General features: G+C 41.2%; 1 protein-coding gene across 7 annotated transcripts in view; it reads right to left on the bottom strand.

Moving 5' to 3' along the window:
* The window catches only part of SUGCT (succinyl-CoA:glutarate-CoA transferase), a 473760-nt gene that overhangs the window by 321326 nt on the left and 128996 nt on the right, over positions 1 to 23438 (bottom strand). For 5 of the 7 annotated variants that reach the window (XM_077302697.1, XM_077302695.1, XM_077302699.1 and 2 more), the window contains exons 10-12: positions 10622 to 10693; positions 7821 to 7918; positions 2099 to 2201 (exon numbers count right to left, since the gene is read on the bottom strand). The exons of 1 other annotated variant lie outside the window; for it this stretch is intronic. In XM_077302697.1, coding sequence (XP_077158812.1) covers positions 2099 to 2201; positions 7821 to 7918; positions 10622 to 10693 — 273 coding nt within the window. The remainder of the gene's footprint in view (positions 1 to 2098; positions 2202 to 7820; positions 7919 to 10621; positions 10694 to 23438) is intronic. One more of the 7 variants, XM_077302701.1, reaches the window with a different exon arrangement.

Raw genomic sequence — 23438 nt, 5'->3', positions numbered from 1 at the left:
CTTAGGAGGGCAGTCCGGCTCCACTGCTATTCAGGAGAAGGAAGGACTGGTTATCTGGGGTGCATAGCTGCACAGGGCTGGCCTGCAAGCAAGGTGCGGGACTTGGAGTCTGCCTAGCAGCAGGGAAAGTGGGGCCAGTAAGGGGACTTCAGCCTGGTGTGTGAGGCGAGGGGGCACTCCATTGAGTAGGACTGGAGAGGAAACTGTTCCCCAGGAATAAGGGGAAGACAGAAAGGCAACTGAACTCCACCCATTTTGCTCCCATTTTACTAGAGCTGGGGGTGGGCTTTTACACCCTACACCCCCAAAACCCCTTTTTTTATATGGTGGCCAAGTGGGCAGTTCTGGTGTTGACTGTGGCAATGGCCCCACAGCCAGTCATCCTGCTGTGGCCGCTGGGAGCCGTGTCAATTGGCGGCCAATGTAGGCCATCCAGCATCTGGGCATGATGCTGCGCCTTGAGGTGGGCCAGTGCGCCTCGAGGTGGGCACTCCAAGAGCCGTCCCAATCCAGGTACGGTCAGCTTCACTGGCCGCACCTGGATTGACCCATGGAGGCAGAAGCGCAGACCGGACACCCGAACGAGTCCTGAACAGCGTTCCTCCCATAGGGGCATTATATTATATTATATTATATTGTATTGTATTGTATTGTATTGTATTGTATTGTATTGTATTGTACTGTACTGTACTGTACTGTACTGTACTGTACTGTACTATACTATACTATACTATATTGCAAAATAACGGTTAGGATGAATTAATTTTTTGTAGTCTAAATGGGGCACTTCAGTATTGAAATCTTATCGAACCTCATACAACAAGAAAAAGGAGGACACCTTTTAGGACATTTAGGCATATTTGCCTGTGAAATTCTAAAAGATTTAAATGTAAACTTGAATCTCTGTTCATGCTATTGTAGATGGTGAGATTTCACATAGACCCTATTTTTTCCCACTTTAAAATATGAAAACATTTAATTAAACCAAGCTGAACCTTTGGAACAAAACTAGCTCCACATATAAATTTGCAAAAAGTACATCAAAAATTGGCCATGTAGGATAACTGGGGCCATTATCCAGTACATCACAAGCACACAAGGTTAGTAATGTGCAATGGGGGATGGCATGGATCCACACTCAAGCAGCACACTATTCCAGAGTTGGCAAAGCCAATCCCAGTTCTCTAAAGTTTTGCCAAATTGTAACCACTTTCAAGCTCTAGTGAACAGTTGCAACATATCTAAGGAAAGCTGACAGTTCCCAGGATCTGACTTTTAAAACACCTCCAGAAATCTAGCATTTATTAAACTTCATTGCTAGTTTTATGATAATATAAAGGTAAAGGTATCCCCTGTGCAAGCACCGAATCATGTCTGACCCTTGGGGTGACGCCCTCTAGCATTTTCTTGGCAGACTCAATACAGGGTGGCATTGCCTGTGCCTTTCCCAGTCATTACCGTTTTGCCCCCCAGCAAGCTGGGTACTCATTTTACTGACCTCGGAAGGACGGAAGGCTGAGTCAACCTTGAGCCAGCTGCTGGGATTGAACTCCCAGCATCATGGTCAGAGCTTCCAGCAGCATGTCAGCTGCCTTACCACCCTGTGCCACAAGAGGCTCTTTATTATAATATAAGACTATTTTATTTCTTTATTTGTTTACGAAATTCATATGCCATCTCTCCAGACTCTTGCTCAATAAATTATCTCTTGCACCATAAATTATCAATATTAAAAACTTATCTATTAAAATAGCATAAATCCATTAATAAGAACCTACAAATATCCATAAGACAGACTTCAGACCAGAAGCAGACCATAAACAACTAAAAGGATCAAACCCTTTAGAAACATTTTGCCCTAGTCCCTGAAAGACAGTACAACAGGATTCTGTCCAGACTCGAAGCAAATGGCATTTCAAAGGTAAGTTGCCACCACTGAAAATGTCACATTGCTGGTGGCTGCCAGCCTGACCACTGAAGGAAGGGGTATGAAGAACAGAGTTAAGGGGACAGATCTTATATTGTTTGTAGAACAGCATTAGCATTAAGCATTTGAGCACCTATAAATAAATATTATAAAGTATCAAAGAGAACTGACCTGAGGATCTGAGAACACCTGCTGCATGCTATTGATTGGACCATATGGAACACCACTGCCTTCAAAGAGGTCTAGCCATTTGGTGGTCTCTTTTTCTAAAAATCTAGGAATACATAAAGGAGCGTACAGTTTGAACTCTCATTTCAGCCAACAATCTTAAAAGAAGAAGAAAAAGCTAACTCCTATCCAAGCAGTCAATACCACAGTAAAAACATTCTGCACATGTTCCTCAGAAATACAAAGACCAAGCCTTGGGGCAGAAATAATGGTTAGACGTACAATTCTATCTGATTTTTTGATGCAACCCAGCAGCAAAGAAAATCAAAATTATCAGGAGTTTAAATGTAAGCCAGTGCATTTCCTCCCATTTGTAATTGTAGTAATGAGCTTCACATTTTTTTTGTTTCATTTCTTTCTTTTTCACAACAAAAAAGATAGATGTGATGTGGTTACAAGTCTTATGCATGAAAAAGCTGTCCTGTTTTTAAACACAAAGATCCAATTCAAAGCCTTACCAATGTTTTCTCCTCTGTAACATCTGAAACACATGTCCCAATTTACAACCACAATTGTTGGTCAGATAACAATATTGATTACATATTTATGTGTTGTATGATTGTAATACCTGTCCTGGGGTCATCCGGTTATGCAAATGATATTCTATACTTATCCTGTCCAACCTTGTTGCTTATTTGGTTGCTTCCTTGGGGTCATTTAGAGAATCCTACTTATTACCATATTCACATCATTAGCTACACATTTCCTGTTTTTGTTAGTACAATTTTATTTCCTCCTCAGTAGTTGGAATTATTTAGTAGCAGTGCACAAACAGTCCTGAACGAATACAAACAAGAATCAACAACGAAGCAAACCATTTATATTTTTGACATTTTAAGTCAGCAGCAAAAACTGGGTTGGGACTGTTTGGTTTCCTGCATCATGTTTCAATTAAAGACACAAAGCCAATTACCAAATCCTTCAGTATGTGTATACACTGCTTCATTATCTTATGAGCTGAAGAAGCTGAACAGGGTAACCACCATGTCATATGCAGTCTCGTGCAAGGCTGGAGATGCTGTTGAAGAACTTGGCTGAGTTCTTGAGCATAATCAGCACTTTAGGTTTGCAGTCTGGACTTCTGGAATGTACTTGCAAAAGGGCAATAATGCCAATAAGAACCACATTCAAAAGGAAACGTCTGGGCCACTGTGAGCAGAAACTGTGTGCTCATTAAATTTATATTCTGCCTTTCTTCTATGAAACTCAAAGCAGTTAAGACAGGGTCTCATGGGATTTCATGGGAATTTATTTCAATGTACAGCTATTGATCTATTTTAATCTTACATGAACACATCAAGTTCACATCCAGACACACATCTGACACATCTGACCCTTGGTGCATTAAAGTCAGTACTGTCCACTCCAGTGTCTCAAGCAAAAGTTTTTCGCCTCAACTGCTACCTGATCCTTTTAACTAGATATACCAGGGATTGAACCTGCAACCTTCTGCATCACAAACAGATGTTCTAATCACTTAGCCTTAACCCTTCCCCATTTCATTGCTTTTAATAGCCCTGGTAGGCATGCATGGCTGAGACACAGCCACTCTCTTAAGGCTACTCACTGGCATGGCTACTGGAGAAGACTAAATTGACATAATTTCAGCTACCTGAGCTTTCACCATCGAAGGCGTTCTAATTCCATCTGCTGTTCTGTTTCCTAATAGCTTGCCTCATTCAATAGTATTATGAACACTTAAAGCAAAAATAAGCTAAAAAACTTTATATTTGTGTCTGAATCAGGCCAACTGTTTTTTTATGCTGCCTCCTGTGATTGTTCTGATGCTGTTATACATCGTTTATGCTGTTTAAGTTGTTTTTGTGCCCTGATTATTCTCTTTATTAATGTTCTGATTGATTTTAATGTGATTGTTTAAGTCCGGGTTGTTCTCAGCCACCCTGAGCAATTTTATGGAGAGGCAACTAAGAAGTAAACTAACTAAACTGCCTTGGTTTTTCTGTCTTGTGGCAAGTTCCTGTCTGTCTCTAAAGACGCTTTCACACATGTTAAATAATGCCATTTCAAACCACTTCAGTGACGGCTTGCAAGTGGATTTTTTCCATTCCACCCAGTAACATTGGACTGAAAGCGCCCTAAGTAATTGAAAGTGCTCTAAATACCATTTGCCAGACTGGTTTGTCTCCCAAGCTTACAATCTTGTTCTAAGCAGAGGTACACTCTTCTAAATCCACTGAAGTCACTGGATTTGGGAACATGGGACTCTGCATGGTTAATAATTTGCCTGGTCTCACATGTTTGATTGTGACACCCCTCTAAACAGTGTAATTTCAGGATGTTATTCATATAAAACTCACTATGCACAAGCATAAAAAGTATGAAATACATTTCCATGTGGCTATAATACTTTGCATTAACTTTGGTGCATAGGAAATTGACTTTTCAAAATGGCTACTACTGCATTTATTCAATAGTCTACTAGTTGAATATCTAACCAGATACCTAGCTGCTGAGGTGAATCAACCTTCTCAAATAAGTCTTCCTTCACAAGGTTCCCCATGATGTCCCCATGACAAGGTTCCCCATGATGTCCCCATGACAAGGTTCCCCATGATGTTCTGATGGATAAGTTGAAGGACTGCAATCTGGATTTTCAGATCGTTAGGTGGATAGGGAATTGGTTAGAGAACCGCACTCAAAGAGTTGTTGTCAATGGTGTTTCATCAGACTGGAGAGAGGTGAGTAGCGGGGTACCTCAGGGTTCGGTGCTCGGGCCGGTACTTTTTAACATATTTATTAATGATCTAGATGAGGGGGTGGAGGGACTACTCATCAAGTTTGCAGATGACACCAAATTGGGAGGACTGGCAAATACTCCGGAAGATAGAGACAGAGTTCAACGAGATCTGAACACAATGGAAAAATGGGCAAATGAGAACAAGATGCAATTTAATAAAGATAAGTGTAAAGTTCTGCATCTGGGTCAGAAAAATGAAAAGCATGCCTACTGGATGGGGGATACGCTTCTAGGTAGCACTGTGTGTGAACGAGACCTTGGGGTACTTGTGGATTGTAAACTAAACATGAGCAGGCAGTGTGATGCAGCGGTAAAAAAGGCAAATGCCATTTTGGGCTGTATCAACAGAGGCATCACATCAAAATCACAAGATGTCATAGTCCCATTGTATACGGCACTGGTCAGACCACACCTGGAGTACTGTGTGCAGTTCTGGAGGCCTCACTTCAAGAAGGACGTAGATAAAATTGAAAGGGTACAGAGGAGAGCGACGAAGATGATCTGGGGCCAAGGGACCAAGCCCTATGAAGATAGGTTGAGGGACTTGGGAATGTTCAGCCTGGAGAAAAGGAGGTTGAGAGGGGACATGATAGCCCTCTTTAAGTATTTGAAAGGTTGTCACTTGGAGGAGGGCAGGATGCTGTTTCTGCTGGCTGCAGAGGAAAGGACACGCAGTAATGGGTTTAAACTTCAAGTACAACGATATAGGCTAGATATCAGGAAAAAGTTTTTCACAGTCAGAGTAGTTCAGCAGTGGAATAGGCTGCCTAAGGAGGTGGTGAGCTCCCCCTCACTGGCAGTCTTCAAGCAAAGGTTGGATACACACTTTTCTTGGATGCTTTAGGATGCTTAGGGCTAATCCTGCGTTGAGCAGGGGGTTGGACTAGATGGCCTGTATGGCCCCTTCCAACTCTATGATTCTATGATTCTATGATTCTATGATTCTATGATTCAGTTTAAAGAGCCTTCTTCCAATGTAACTGGCTCTTCCTCCAATGGAAGAATTGCTTAAAACAGAGGAAAGTTCCCTAGAATCCTGGAAGGTTTCAAACATTGCTCAGAGGTGATCGCAGATGAAGCCAGTTTTAACTTCTTTGATAAATGGAAGCTCACTGGAGTCAATGGCATCATTGACATAATTGCAGATAAACTTTAGCACATTGGGGGCTCTTAGAGAAACAACTTTATCTAGTTTGGCCTTTGAAATACAAATTTATATACAAATTTAATATACAAATTTAACAGATTTCTTTCCTCAAGAAACCTTGCCAGGTATCTACCACATAAAGGATGTTTAATATCTATTAATCAACTCAGCTTCAATCCTTGTAACTGTATTCCACAGTAATTCCATTTTCGATACCTCTTTATAGACTCTAAAGAATATTATTTTACCTGTACCAACAAAGAGTAACAAGTACCATACAATCTGTCTTTCAGAATTTACCATGTAAAATGTGATCACTCTACAAATGATGTATATTAGTTACTACAAGCCAAATTACAAGGTACAGGAATGGAAACATATGACTCTAAGATCGTGGATGAAGATTTATACTACAATTGGACTTTCTTTATTGAGTGCTAGATACATTCAAGCTAACATGACACTTAATAAAGCATGTTCTTTCATTAGCATATGAGATATAGACAGGCGCTATACACAGAGAGGGTCTGTACAGATAGCATCTGCAGTTCCCCTGAGACTTTATGGAACCTCTGCTAACATACATTTAGCAAACAAGATGAAAAACAAAACTTGAGGTAGCAATTGAGGTTGTCAGATAACAGCTCGCTGTTTGTATAAAATGAAGAACAGAAAGTTGTCTTTCATGAGACCTAGCTGAGACTTTGAAAAATAATTAAACAAACTAGTACCATTTTCCTGACAACAACCAAGAAAACTAAAACTGGAGAAGATGGACATATGGGGGAAATAATCTTCAGCACAGACAGCAGGTAACCCCACACATATGTACAGAACAACATGTCAGACCATTTTGCTTAGCATGTAGGCGTGATCTCTGCCCTGGCAACCAAAGTGAGCCTCTGAGATGTTAGCAATGCCACATTTTGCCATGCTCCCTTTGGTCATCCTTTAGGGCAGGGGTGTCAAACATACGGCCCGTGGACTGAAACTGACCCATACATGGCTCTTATATGACCCATTACCTTTATTTTCAGTTGACAAAGGCTGTATACTGTCCCATGAGTAATGAGTAATGGACAGTGGAAGTGGGAGGGTGGGCAGCAGAGAATGACTTTAAGGAACTACTCTAGGAGTGTTAATGTTTTAAGCATGTTTGTGTTTTGAGTAAAAAAAATAATATCATTGATTGTGTTGCCAATGTCCTTTATAAAGTTTATTTCTCCTGTATTTGGCATTACGTTTTATGGCACACATGACCCAGCCTGACAAAGTGACATTTATGTCAGATCCAGTCCGGGTCACAAATGAGTTCACCTATGCTCTAGGGCAGAGGTAGTCAACCTGTGGTCCTCCAGATGTTCATGGACTACAATTCCCATGAGCCCCTGCCAGCATGGGAATTGTAGTCCATGAACATCTGGAGGACCCAGGTTGACTATCCCTGCTCTAGTGGCCTCTTGCTGGCACCCAGTTCCTGGATGGCTCATTTAACTGTCATCAATGGAAGGGCCTTCTCAGTTGGGACCCTTACCCTATTGAATGCCCTGATGACACCTATGCCCAGCTGGATTTGTTTAGTTTAGTTGTTTAGATCCCATGGAGATTTACTGTTGGACCAATTTATATTCCAGTTAAAGGATCAGAAAAGGGATATATGGGAAAATACACCAGCATATATACACTTAGGAAGTCCAGACTGGACTTTGCAAAGAACTAATATAAAATTAAGCAAATAGTTGGACTTTTTGAAAACTTACCTGTCTGACAAAACTCCAATGAGTTCTTTCCTGTTCAGCACACGCTGCTTGTTACTTTTATATCGGGAATCATGGCTGATTTGAGGCAAATTCAGGATCTAAATTAAAGAACATGCACTCAAAGATTTCAGTAGCAACAGAAAGAACAGGCCTTATAACCCCAGGTCTGCACTGTGAACACAGTGGTTATCTTCTGCCCTCTTGCTGCTGTACTATCACCTGAGAGCTTCTTAAACTTTTAACTTCTGTCAACACAAAAATAAGAATTGCAGCTGAATAGGTCTACAGGTGGTTGCCAGTCTGCAGGTAGTGGTTGGAAATCTCCCAGGATTACAACTAGTCACCAGGTGACAAAGATCAGTCCCACTTGAGAAAATGGCTGCTTTGGAAGGTGGCATTATACATCATTGAAGTCCCTCCCCTTTCCAAACCCCACTATCCCCATAATCCACTCCCGAAATCTCCAGGAATTTCTTGTCCTGGAACTGGCAACTGTACAACTGAGGGTACAGAACTGAAAAACAACCTAACCAGTTAATTATAAGCATTCACAGGCCTCAATGGAATATTATTATTATTATTATTATTATTATTATTATTATTATTATTATTATTATTATTATTATTCGATTTATTTCCCGCCACTCCCTACAGGCTCATGGCGGGTAACAATAGTCTTAAAATCCCGTTAAAACCCCCGCTAAAAGACTATAAAAAAATACCCAACACGGCGGAAAATACCACTCTCCCCAACCCGAACAAGGGCATTGGGGGATGGAGGGTAATGATGACTACTTCAAACCCCCAGGGGGGCAATGTTCTTCCTCGCCAATCCCAGCCTCAATCATAGACCTGGCAGATGTAATTGTTTCACATTTCACACATTTCACATTCACAACAATTAATATGGCTATAGGATAGAGCTGTCAGAGTTATGAACCAAAAGGATTTAGGTTGTGTATGGCACATGATCTGATGGTCATGTAAGTTGGGAATTCAGTGAGAATGATCCACAGATTGTTATAATGTACTATATCTGTATATATAATGTAGTATAGCTGATTTAAAAACCAAAACTCAGTGTGCCTATGAAGGAAAACGCTACTGTGGAAAAAGGGACAGGGAAAATGGCTGCTGTGTGGGCAAGACAGAGAAAAGCCAAACATTTCTACACCCATGACAGTCATCAGGCTTTGCTGTGACCTCTCCCCAAATTACTCTCAAAACAGGCCTGCAAAAGATCAGAGATAAACTAGGAAAAACTCTAGGAAGTAGGGGATATGGTAAAAGTTTATAATATTAGGTAGGAAGTGGCAAAAGTGGATAAAATGAACTTTAGTTCAATTTCTCTAATGCTAGAAGTCAGGCACACAATGAAACAGGCAGCAGATTCCAGAAGGACAAAAGGAAGCATTTCTTCACTAAGGAAGTACTAAAATTGTGGAATTCACTGCCAGTGGAGGAACAAACTGGCAGAAGGTAACAATGAAAGAGAACAGACAAATAAGCCGGGGAAAGGAGTTCCACAATTTTGATGCCTTAACCAAGCAGATCCTCTCTTGGGTTGCCATATACCCACTCATAAGGCAAGGAACTCAAAGTATGACCTTGAAAGATGGTAGTAATGGTTAGATAGGTTCATATGGAATAACTGAGTTTATGAGGGCCATTCCGCACCCTGAAAATAAATTGTGACACTTACCCGCTGCAGACGCCATATTTTTGGTGTTTCAAACTACATCGTCTGCATCCAGCATCCCAGCAGCAATCTGGCAGCCACATCCTTCATTTTAACTCGCTAATTGGGGAATCCACAAAACTGGATTCCCCCAGCTTTGTTGCATGTGCGGAAGGAGAGCAACCACCAGCAAGATAGCAGCGCATAACAACATGGCCAGAAGTAGCGCAATCTCTATCTCCAGCACCCGCCCTCGTGCCCGCCTCCCTTTCTCTTCTCCTTGGAATGGGCCTTTTTTTTTGTTTCTGGAGCAAGCTGCCTGGACTAACAAATATGCATTGGTCCATAGAGGCAGAACAAAAAATATTCCCACTCACCAGCTGGCACGCAAGGCATGCCTCTCAACCCCCCCTCCCCCAAATATCTGGGAAAAAATATTACTTCTTTCATCTTCAAGTGTCAAACATCCAAAATGGGCTGGTTAAACTATGCACTATGCATCTATGATTATATGCATATGCATAGCAATGGAGAAGTTTTACTTTAAAAAAAAAATCTCTTTCCCTTTAAATCTCGGAGAAAGCTGAATGGCTGGCTGCAATGATTGACAGGCAGGGGTAGACTTGCTGGTATTGCGAGTCCCTCTCTGCAGCCATTTTAATCAGCCTTGCAGAGTGCCAGGAAGTGTGAAAAAGCAGAAGAAGAAACTGAGAGAGCAAGGAGGTAAGAAATGGCGGGGGGGGGGAGGGTGTTTTTAATAGCATTAAGCAATTGCAGTTGCTTAACACTATGATTTTAGAAGTGCAGAATGGCGCTGAGTATTCCAGTATTCCAGCAATCCTTTATGAAAGTCTGTCAGCATGCATTAAGAAGAAACTTGGAAGTTTACCTTTAAAGCAGCTATTTTCCAGGACAGTCCCTTTCAAATACCAAACAAGCAAAATGGATGGTTATATGATCTTGGGTTATGAATAATAGCTAGCGGAGACTGTTATTATTTGCTATAGGAATCAGTACTCAAAAGTGAAATGCCTACCACCTGGTCATCAGGGACTGCTAAATGTCTATGACCACAAAACCCTTAATTTTTCCAGATGGAGAAGTATTCTTTGAGTACCCTTACCTTGCAAACAGTGGCAAACTGTTGATCATTTCCAGCTCCCACTACAAGGTAGCCATCCTTTGTCTTGAAAGCCTAGAAAAAAGGTAAGGGAACATCAAGCTGTAATGAATTAAGAATCATGATACCCTTTTAAAAGGCCTGATCACCCTTCCCAAGGTCATTTCTAAAGATCTTTCCCCTTTCAGACTCATATGCACAAGTTCAGAGTGCATGTTTTTGAAAAACTATTAAATAGTCAAATATATGAACAAAATTTGAGTCCAATAGCAGCTTTAATGATTATATGGAAGAAGTACAAATAAAAAATAACCTAAAAATCTTCATTGCTAAGGTCGCCAGTAGAGGCATACTTTGACAAACCTCAACAATTACGTATAGGATGTCTCAGATATAAAGATTTGTTAACCACTGCAGGAAAATTTAAGAACCTAGATTTACTTAGCAAACAAGGGATCAAAATAGATTAGATGGAGCTTCAACAACTTCTGTCTAGATATGTCTGCATTTCAATATCGGAGTGGTACTGGCCCGACTTTGTCAGAATTCAAAAAAATTTTGTCCTCAAGGAAACCACATTTACAAGGCCAGATATATAAATTATTGAAATTTGATACCGAATCTGGACAGGTTAAAAATTGTATGGTGAAATGGATGTTGAATCTAGGTTGAAATATTTCAATGGAGGAGTGGGAATCAATGTGGAGAAATACAGCAAAACATACAAAGAGCCATCAATTGAAAAAGAATTGGTTCAAATGTTTTATAGGTGTATGTAGCACCTAAGTTATTGGGTCATATTTCAAAAAATTATGAGACTAAATGTTGGAAATGTAAAGATAAAGTGGGCTCCTTTTTTCAGATGTGGTCGCAATGTAAAACTATGCAACGATTTTGGGTGAAAGTACATGGTGTATTAAAAAAATGTTAAGCACTAAATTCGCATTATGTCCAGAATATATGTTGTTGAGTGTTCCCCTGAACAATCTTTCTTGTATAGTGGGTGTCTTTTTCTTCCATGCGACAACTGCAGCAAGGATGGTGATCACAAGAAGATGGAGACAAGACCATATTCCAAAAATAACAGACTGGGTTGAAAAGCTGGGAGATACGACTAAAATGGCAAAGCTTACTAATCTAGTTAATGGAAGACCAGTAGAAGAATTTGAAAAACATTGGGGGTACTTTTCACAATATCTAGCCAGATAGGTATATATGTATTAACAAGTATAAATAAGCTAGTAGGGCAAACTAATTTGTCATGGAATTATAATCTTTTGTTCTTTTCTTTCTCTGTTATTTCCTTTCTTAAACTAAATAAAAGCTGGAGCTATCCAGCATTTAAAACAAAAAGTAAATTAGTAAACATCAGCATGAGGATATCCAACAAATATGCAACATAATGAAGATATTTAGCACAATCAAATAATGTCTTGATGGATAACAAAATGAGTTCATCAGTCCTTTGGATTCAATTGCTGTTCACAAAAACACAAGGGGAATAAAAATTTTAAGTTTAGTGACTTTTATCACTTCCTGGTGGAATGGGCTCCTGAGAGAGATCAGGGCCCTGCCAGAACTTGTTGAGTTCTGCAAGGCCTGTAAGATGGAGCTCTTCCGCCGGACCTATGGTTGAGGCCAGTCAGGACAATAATATGACATCAATACTAAAATACCAGGCCTCCCTCCTGTTCCTCCCTCTGCCCCCTCTTTTTCTTCTTTTTCTCTCATCCAATCTGCTCCTGGAGGTCATTTTATTCACCACTGCACTTTATGTTGGTGCTAACATTGTTAGCTGTGATTTTATTGTCAATAGTTTTTATGTACTTTATCTGTTTTATTAAGTAGTTTACTTGTATATTGTTTATTAACTGGTTGCACACTGCCCTGAGATTGTAAAGCCCGAGAGGGGTGGTATAAAACTGAATGAATGCATGAATTCATGAATGCATGCATGAATGAAGTATTTAAACAAAATGGCATGGGTCTAAGGCAGCCAAGAGTGTTAGCTACATTAAGGGATGGTTCACATATGTATGTAGATCACTGGATGACTTCACTATCTTCATCATTTCCCTGTGTAAATGAGCCATCACAGATAGTCCTTAGTCACTGCTTATCACCATGTCAAATGAACTCAGTTTTTCAGTGGAAACTCAGTTCACAATAATAATCAAACATCGATATGTACATTCACTTCCAGTGGCTGTGCCAGGCTCTTCCCATCCTGACCATCAATTTTGGTTTGCCTCGTTTGTTGGCAACACACTTTTTTCCTTCCTCACACTCATTCTCCTCCAGCCTTCTCCTCCTTGCTGGCTTCCCAATTGCTTTAGTTCTCCCAGTCTCTCTCTTTTTCTCTCTCTGTTAGACGTCAGCTCTCCTTCACCTCCTCTGCCTCTAACCCTTCCTGTTCCTCTGCCTTCTATCCTTCTCTCTTGCCTAGCTGCTCTCTCTGCTTCCCCTCCCTCTGAGGTGATAAAGTGTCCTCTTGTTTCCTACTCAGCTGTGACCTCTCAGAAACAAGCCAAGCTAAGTAGCCCATGTTAAGCTACATGCCGCTAAGAGGACACTCAGTTCAGACCTAGTCAGCAGCAGCGAATTGGAGCTTCTGATGGCCATGCATGCAGGGCCAGCTAATAAGGTTACACTGATTAAATATCTGAGCCAAGCAACATTTGCAGTGCTGGTGGAACTCTTAGGTCTTGGCTCTGCTAGTTCCTGACTCCAGGACAGCAGCCCACCAGGAACTTTCTCACTAAGTTAAAATAGACATTTCACTCCTATAAGGTGTCATTTGCATGCTCAGAACTGTGTTTGAAATGTCGGATCTTTCATCTCCATTAATTCCCCCTAACTTGTTCTGAAATTATTTCATTTGTTTTCTGTCTGGCACTTTCTGTCTTCACCTGCTTTACGCCCCAAGAGTTCAGGATGCCAACAATGGGGAGGGTTTTGCACTCAATGTTTGTCATCTTCCAACCACAATCCTTCATTCTTCATAAACAATAAGCCACCCAGAAAAAGGACTTTTGCCTTGTCTGAAAAAAGTAGACTTTAGTGCACTAGTTAAAAAATGATTCACTGTGACAGACAGCAGTTTATCGAAACAAAATCTCATTAAAATCTGTCTGCATTTTGCCCTGTATTTCCTTTTGTATAAAAAAGATAGCCGTGCTTTCTGTGACCAGACAGTAACCTGTGGTAACCTGTAGTGTCTGTATACTTCTGTGCATGATGAATGAAACCATTGTCACCACTTGTAAATGCTGGAACATTTCTGTGCTAATAATGTTTGCAAGTTTCTGCTTTATCAGCAACAATGACTAGCAAATAATCAGCTGTGGAGTTGTGTGTATGTTTTTTGCTGAGATGCCCAGAATAGCTACAGTAGATTTCACGAAGAAAAACATTGCTGCATTTTTATGACACGAATGGTTAATAAAGATGACACTGCTGTTGCTTTTTCCAAACTGCATTGTAGATTTCCCCGCACTTTAAAGCCAATAAAACAATAAAAAGATTAATTACTTAGTTACTGGTGCTTTGCTCTATGGATTCTTTGGGCTCCATTAACGACCTCTATTTTAAAAATTATATTCCACCTATCCTCTTGATTCAAGGCAGCTCACAATAATAGTTTAAACATCCCCAGCAAGCCCCAAATCACTTCTGAAAAGATGCCTGCCATTTACTTCATTTACCTTCTGACCACTAGCTTTGGTAGACCATCCAGTGCTCATCTTGTGTTTCTGAACCCCAGCTCATTTAAATACCAGTGGTCTCCCATACTGCTTATCATGTGATATGGGTGTTGGCAGTTCACTAGGTCTCAGGTTTGAAAGGGCTGAAGATCACTGATATACTAAAGAATAGCAGCAAGTAGCTCCCATGTGGCACAGTGAATATCTAAAAGGGGATAAACATCTACCATATTCCTAAACAGCCTCACTAAAGAAAGCTCCAATTACAAAAGAGTAATCATCACAATTTCATCATTTTTAAAAGCCTGAATATGCTTAAATTACACATCATCATATAAATAAATAAGTCCCTCAAGATTGAAAACATGTAGTGTTTTACAGCAAATAAATAGTCACACACAGAATCATATTCTCCATTGCCACATTACTTTTCCATTAGTAACAATGAAATCACACACACACACACACACACAAACACACACAAAGAGTGCTGTGCAAAATAAATAAGGTTTAATCACGGTATCTTGCTGGAGCCAGTGCAATTAAGGTTGTGTCAGTGTTTCCATTTAGACCACTATGTTCAGGAGGTTTATGACCTGATCATAAAATTTCAGCTCCACTGAAAAATGAAGCAAACAAGGTCTTATACATTAAGCAATATTTTCAGAAGAAAAGCACGCACACATAGTACAGCCATTTGCTATTTGCAGGAGAGGTAAAATCAGAGTTTACGGGTTTTAGAGGGCACCACTGAACTATTTTTAAAACATTTCCCCCTCATCATTCATAACAATATACTGAAAATCTGAAACCAAACTTTGTTGCTTTCCCCCTTTTATCTCTACACAGTGCTTATTGTAACAGTCCTTGTGATTTGAGACTGTCGGTGTTATGTTTGTGTTGATTTGAAAGAAGAAAGAGCAACAGAACATTCCCTTTGGAAAATTAAACACACACCATGTGCCACAACACTGAAGGCTGGAGACCGTGTGCTATAGAAATCATAATAATTACTTAACTTTGCAGACATTTATACTTGAATTTGGCTGGCTGCACTTGGATGGTAATATCCAAATTCTACTTCCAGCCAAATTAAGGGTGAGTTAAATATACTTCAGTTAAGTGTACCTTGAGGTGAGCTACAGCAGAGTAACAAATTAGAATTTTGACCATTGTTGAAGCAACTTTTTTCTTGGCTCTCTACATTCCCCCATGGAAACTGTTATAAGTGCCTTTCCAAACAACCTGTGTGCAGTCAATTAGAATAATATTTCAAGATGCGTAACGGTGCTATCCAGCATATATCCTCCAAAACTTACATCACAGTCAACCAATTTCTTTAGCTTCAAGGTTGTGCTCCAGATTCAAAGAGATGGAAGTTATATTTCTGTCAGCTTGAAGAACAGACCCTAAAAAGGGCAGAGCTAGACCCCAGGAACCTACATGACATGGGCATGTATACAAACTTTGTGTAATATATTCTCACACAAATTTAAAAAGCAGTTTAGGGTGTTAGACACGAAATCTTCTTAAACAGAAATGAAATTAAATAAGCCTATGATTCTTTCCCCCAAGTTTCCATTTAAACAACTCCCACGCTAAACATTGCAAAGATCCCTCATCAACCTTATTTCTCTTGAATATCAAAATGGCATGCAACTGGGAAAGCGGGCAGATTAGATAAGAAAGGTACAAAATAATTCAACCAATGAAATAAGAATAGGAATGAAGGAGCACTTTGTAGCAAATTTTGTAATTTCTGAGATTAAATTTTGGGGACCATCCAATTATTATTATCCAGTTATTCTGAAGATGTCACATACAGTTTTAGGATTGCCAGGCATATTACCTCTACATCAGGTAGCTTATGGACACTAGGCATGGAAAGAAGAAGCACCAATTGATGTCACAACACTGTAGAAATTCCTAGAGAGACCTAGAAGGCATCTTAAAGCTGCCTTATATTGAATCAAATGATCAAGGTCACTATAGTGTACTCAGACTGGTAGAGGCTTTCCCGGGTCTCTGGTAGCGGTCTGTCATATAATCTACTGTCTTAACTGGAGATGCCAGGGACTGAAACTGCTGCAATCTGTATAGAAAGAAGCAGCTCTTCTATTGAGCCACTGTTCAATCAATATCACTACCCCCCCCCCATTGCTCTCTGGAATTAGCATAACAGACCAAGGAGCATCAGCAGGAGGACTTCTGCAAAAGTAGTTGTGGCCACCCTGTGTTGTTTCCTTCTTATTTTGGAAATAGAACCATCTTGGTGTAGCAGTTAGGAGCACAGACTTGTAATCTGGCGAACCAAGTTTGATTCCCAGCTCCCCACATGCAGCCAGCTGGGTGACCTTGGGCTCTGATAAAGTTCTTCTGACCGAGCAGTAATATCAGGGCTCTCTCAATCTCACCTCCCTCACAGAGTGCCTGTTGTGGGGAGAGGAAAAGGAAGACGAATATAAACCGCTTTGAGACTTCTTCAGGTAGAGAAAAGAACCAATCTTCTTCAGTAATCTCAGGGCTCTCTCAGCCTTACCTCCCTCGCAGAATGTCTGTTGTGGGGATAGGACAGGAAAGGCGATTATAAGCCACTATGAGACTCCTTTGAGTAGAAAAAAGTGGCATATAAGAACCAACTATTCTTATTTGTATCATTTTATTTGTATTCTAATCATGTTTTTCCAGGCTTCCTCGTCATAAATTCTGAAATAAAATTTTTACTAAAATTGTGTCTATGAAAATCAAGAATTCCAAGAATAGCTTGGGGCTGAAAAATTTGATAGTTATAGTTATTAATTTAGGTTTCAGTGCTGGACTATGACATCTTGCCAACTAAGACACAAAACACAGGCCACCACCATTGCCACTGTTTTTTTCATTATTTCATTAAAGTAATTGTGAATATAAAATGGGGCTGCAGTTCTTCTCATGTTATTATTGTCTACTTGAAACAGAATGCAATATCTCATTGCTAATATTTTTTATTACCATCCTCCCATAAATTAAATTCTAATATGCATGCTTGTTTTAGAAATTTAATCTGAATTTAATCTGAGTTTATATTTAATCAGGACCACCACTTTTCTCAGCTTGTGCATCCAGTTAGCTTCTTCCCCCCCCCCAACTCCATATCTATGTCTTATTGAGATTTATTATAGTCTTGGCCTATCCTGTGATACCAGCAATATTTTTCCACTATTAAAGTCCTCATTAATATTTGTGTGACGTATACAACTGGTCATTAACTTGTTCTATAGTCAAGGAAAAGTCCTTCATATATAGTCAACATGCTTTCTTCTTTTAAAACATGAAACCTGAGCCAGATCTAGAGAACATTTGACGTGGTGTTCTTTTGGCTGCTGGATAAGTACCTATCTTTAACCGCTCCATGGGAGCAGTATAAATAAAGCAGTAAGGGGGGTTGGGGTGGGCTCAGTCCGGGATGAGGAAGGGCGCTTTGCGCCTGCCGATTGGGCCCTCTGCTCCAGCCAGCCAATTGTTACATTGCTTCTGCAAGCCTCCTGCAAGCTGAAGCTTGCTTGCTATAGCTGCTTGTAGGACAGCAAAGGATTGACTGAGGGACTCTGATCTTTTTTTTCCTTTTGCCTTCACTTCTTCCAAACTATTCTTTTGGTTTCTGTGGGTGGGGTGGGGTGGGTTTTGGGGGTACTTTGGGATTTACTGTTTTTCCTAATGTTTATTTCTTCTTTTTTCTGAGGGGCAGCAAGCATTCTTCTTGGGGTTGTGTTTCTTTTAAAAGTCGATGTTTACAGTTCTTTCTTTCAGTGTTGAGTTTTACAGTTCTTTATTTCAGTGTTTTGTTCTGGGGGGGACACTGTAGCTGTAGTTAGAGTTGTCCAATCTCCCAGTTTGGTAGCTGTTGTACTTGTTGTAATAGGTTGCCAACTTTGGGTACTGTTGTTCTGCTCTGGTTTGCTGGACCTCTTTTGCACTTACAGAGCTAGTTTACTGTTTTTTCTTTGAAATAAGTATTCAAAAACATTTAACCTACTGGTGCCTCAATTAATGAAAATTTACCACTAACTGCTGCATTCTCTATATGAGCCTCTTGTGGCGCAGAGTGGTAAGGCAGCCGTCTGAAAGCTTTGCTCATGAGGCTGGGAGTTCAATCCCAGCAGCTGGCTCAAGGTTGACTCAGCCTTCCATCCTTCCGAGGTGGGTAAAATGAGTACCCAGCTTGCTGGGGGGTAAACGGTAATGACTGGGGAAGGCACTGGCAAACCACCCCGTATTGAGTCTGCCATGAAAACGCTGGAGGGCGTCACCCCAAGGGTCAGACATGACTCGGTGCTTGCACAGGGGATACCTTTACCTTTACCTTGCTGCATTTTCTACCCTTGGTTTATATGGGAGTCAATAAGTTTGCCCAGATTTTGTGGTAAAATTAGGTGCCTCGGCTTATATGCGGGTTGGCTTATATGCGAGTATATACAGTAGTTAGTGTGTTGACCAAAATCCCCATCCCCAGGAGTATATATGAAAGCACCCGGGTTTTCCCCCTCACCCTTTGTTTCTCCTTTAGCAGGTTTTCTCAGTCAAGTTCTATGTGAGCTCAAAGAAGTTTTTTTTTTAAGTGGTATGTGGCTTGGCTAGTGAAAACACTTGCAAAATATCGATGTGTGTAGTCACTCTCAAATGTATACATTGCTTCTTGACTGAATAAATGAGGAAATACAAATAATTTTGCCCCAGCAGTTTTATCAGTTTTATTTTTGTTGGTTGATTCATGTTAGGATCACCTCCTCACTCTAGAATAAGGTGACCAGATTTTAATATTGGTAAAGCGGGATACCATTGACCGGGCGGGGGGGGGGGTCTTGATTAAAATTTTGTCTATATGGAGCAACAAAAATTTTCATAGAACGCATAGAACGCAAAAATAGTAGTGTAATATATATTTTTAATTTCAACATAAGTACAATTTGCCAGGTGCCCCCAGATGTCCCTCCAAAAGTAGGACAATCTGGTCACCTTACACTAGAAGTAGGATTAACCCATGTATCATATACAATATATCTTGCCCTCGAGATAATGAGGATGTCTCTATAGACAAGGGGATATAGGTATGTCAGTGATGTGATTAGGCACCAGATCACAATGTTAAATATAATAGGCAAATAAATATATAACAGGTTACCTCTGAATTTACATGTATGGAGTGACCAGTTCATTTTTCTTCATTACAGACTATGTTCACACAACTGACATTATATAGCTTTTGAAATATATTTTTAAAAAAGCAAATGTATGTTTTCTGATCCTCTACCACTCCCTTAGTGGCCACCTCATTCTGCAACCCAGGATAGCCCACGTCACCCTGCATTGTGATAGGAAAGACTTCATGGGTTCTATTACCGCATTTTAGGCATAACAGTGGCTAATTTATGCTTCACTGAATGAACTAAATAAAAAAGATGACCCTACTTGAAAAAAGAAGAGGAAATGAGCTATGGTTATGTTCCGACCTAAACAAAGCAAATCCTTTGAGAAATGTACTATCTGTCCCACTACAACTTCACTTTTTTAAAATCATCATGTACCCATAGCACATCTCAAGGTATCACTATTCTCAAATGTATTTATCAAATCCAGACATTCAATTTTGATGAGTAAACCTTTTAGTGACACCTTCAGTCAGACTGAATTGTAAAAGATTTATCACTGAACACATGTTTTCTCTCTTTATCTAGCTATAATGTCAGACTCTAGGGGTCAGAAATTTTTCTATAGCAATGTAACACTCAAGAGGCCAGTATATTTAGAATTTTTTGCTTCCCATGTTGTTAAGAAACTCTACACAGATAATTTCATCCCTGTTCTCGAGAAACATCAAGCTACCATTTTAGAATCTTAATGGTCTCCCCTACACCTGTAGCAGAGAAATAGTGTACAGGTAATATAAATAACTTCTCACCATCCCCTTTCCCTTGAAAAATGTGCCCATTCCCTTCAACATGATGTCACTTGATCCAAAATGGATTGGCCTACCTTTCTGGGCTCTACATTCATTTGGATCACACATACACCAGGTACCTGCTTTAGTGGTAAAAAGCAACAAGACATCGTCCCAACCTCCTACATAACACATGCAGAAAAGAGGAAGGAAAGAGGTCACCAGGATGTACTATGTGGTACAGCATCAGTCAGAGAACTTGTCAGTAACTGAGTCCATGGAGGAAGAGAGAAGTTGCTGGATATCCAAAAATTACACTAGCAGCATAATATTTTACAGCTTCATGTTATGTCCAGGAAATCTCCATCCTGGGCTTACCATTTCTGGTTGTTACCAGAAATAAATAGCTGAGACTTATGGCCCCACAGCTTTGCTTCTCAGTGTCTCCTCCATAACAGGAGTGTTGTTACTAGTCTGTGGGGATCAGAGAACAAGTGAAAATTTCTTATCCTGGCCTACCTCTATTCCTGTTTCCAGTCCTGATATTCTGCCAGATGCTCAGTTCCAGACTTGAGGGATAGGAATACAACCTCAATGGGAATTTTAGCAAATTTAATGCTTTAGGAGTCATGTGATCTTCCATTTCCAGTTTGGCAAATCTAGCTCAACTCTTACAATATAGCTGGTAAGGTTGATTCTGGATACCTTTTCTCTATACTCAGCAAAATATTCATTCATTTATTTGGAAAAAATTGCATGCTGCTTCTCTGAAGACCTGCTCTTAAAACTAGCTGGTGGAGCCTTGTCCCAGATTTCAGGGAGCATTAAAATGCCATGATAAAGCATGATTTGTTTAAACTGTGATTTGTGCAAAAGATTCTGTTTAGCTTACAAGTATTTTGGGAAGAACCCTTGCACACCTGGTGAAGAGGGCTTTAAACTAAAACTAAAGGAGGAGCGAGACATAAATTCAGAACCTGGTGTGATGGCAAGAACTGAAGATGGGAAGATTGCAAAGCTACAGGGAACAGCACATAAGCAGGGAACTACTAACTTGCAAGGAAGTTCAAAAGCCAAAACCATGGGGTGCACAAAGCATGGATTATGATGTCTCTACACTAATGCACAGAGTATGGGAAACAAGCAGGAGGAACTAGTAGTCCTAATAGAAGAAGGGGTCAATGACCTAATAGGAATCACAGAAATGTGATGGGACGTAGAGACACGGCCGGGCTCCTGGGTATGTTCGCTGCTCTCCTAGCCTTCATCCCATCCCCAAAGATGTGGAGGCTAGGGAGGATCCAATTTTGGTCCTGTGCAATGCAAGGTTGATCAACAACAAGGCCTCGACTCTACAGCAGCTTTTTGTGGAGTCTGAGGCTGATCTTACTTGCATGACCAAGACCTGGGTGTGGGAAGGTGAAATGGTTGCCTTGAAATAACTTACCCCACCCAGGTACTCAGTCCTGCACCAAACTCAGACCCATACTAGGGGAGGGGGGATGGAAATCATGGTCCAGGAAGCTGTCTCCTACAGGGCTCTCCTGGCACCGGAAATCAGAGGAGTGGTCAGCATCTCTGGATTTGGTCAAGAGCTTGGCCATCTGGTTGGTATACCATCCACCCAACATGCCACCAGATGCCCTGTCAGGTCTGCTGGAAGTGGCAGCCACCTGGATGTTGCAGTTACTGAGGCTTTTAATCCTTGGGGACTTCAACGTCCACACGGACACACCATCACCAGGACTTGGCTCAGACCTAGAATCGTCCATGTCGACGCTAGGGCTCTTGCAATTTGTTGCTGGGCCTACCCATCAAGCTGGCCACAACCTCAATTTGATTTCTGATGCTGGGATAGACGCGGGTCTGGATACAGCCATAGCCATTCCATGGACAGACCCTGCGGGCCTGGCTCAAGATACCACCCCCTCCCCAGTTGGGCGGCAGGCGGAATTTTGCCTGTCTATGGAGACTTATGGATCCAATTAGTTTCCGGAATGCTCTGCGGGACCCGATGCCTCCTGGCATCTCATTGGCAGCATGGGTGGAGGACTGGCAGTCTAGGCTGATGGCTGCTATTGACGAGATTGTTCCTAGATGCCCTCTCTGACCTTGTCTCAAACGGGCTCCCTGGTATACAAAGGGAACTCCGGGAGATGAATAGGGGAATGAGACAGCTAGAACAAGTGTGGCGGAAGACTCACGATGAAGCAGCAAGAACATCTCATTGCACGCTTATGAGGGCATATGAGGTAGCAGTGAAAGTGGCAAAGCGAGATACCTTTGCCATGGAAATTGTGTCCGCAAGCTCTCACCTGGCCCAATTATTTAGGGTAATTCGGTCACTTACCGCCCTGGAAGAAGGGCACCAAAATATTAGTCAATTGGATCTTGGCTGAGGGCATTAGCAAACTACTTTGCGGATAAGGTCTTGTTGCTCTGCCAGGACCTTCTGGCCATGGTTGATGCAGTAAATGAACTGGACAAGTTGCTGGGATCGTATAGGGCTACCACTTGCTCCCTGCCCGTTTTGGCTCCTCAAAGGGGGTGGCTAGCGGATAGGAGGTCAGCTCAGGGAGATTATCAATCTTTCCCTGGTTACCTGGTAGTTCCCTGAACTGCTGAAGGGGGCAGTGGTTAGCCCTTTCCTGAAAAAATAAAAAAATCTCTGGACCCACAGGACTAAGCCAGATACCACCCACTGTTGCATTTGGCGTTCCTGGGCAAGGTTGTTGAAAGGGCTGTGGTGGACCAGCTCCTGGCTTTTTTGGAAGAAACTTTGGTGCTCGACCCATACCAGTTGGGCTTCAGTCCTGGCAACAGGATGGAGACGGTTCTGGTCACCTTGATGGATGATCTCCATCACCAGCTGGATCGGGACGGGTCAGTCTTGCTAGTTCTGTTAGATCTGTCGGCCGCTTTTGATATGGTTGACCATGAACTGCTGGCCCCCCGCCTCACTGGTATGGGGATATGGGGCACAACCTTAGGCTGGATACACTCCTTTCTCCATAACCAGACAAAGAGGATGGCAGTTGGGGATAAGTTGTTGCACTCCAATTGACTCCCTTGTGGAGTCCCAGTGGGTGCGGTTCTCTCCCCCATGCTTTTCTACATATTTATGCACCCTCTGGCCCTGCTGGGACAGAGCTTTGGGCTGGGCTGTCATCAATATGCTGATGACACCGAGCTCTATCTC

The sequence above is a fragment of the Paroedura picta genome, chromosome 11 (genome assembly GCF_049243985.1).
Source record: "Paroedura picta isolate Pp20150507F chromosome 11, Ppicta_v3.0, whole genome shotgun sequence".
Taxonomy (NCBI): domain Eukaryota; kingdom Metazoa; phylum Chordata; class Lepidosauria; order Squamata; family Gekkonidae; genus Paroedura; species Paroedura picta.
The sequence above is the reverse complement of the archived record's forward strand: the minus strand, read 5'-3'. Positions and strand labels throughout refer to the sequence as shown.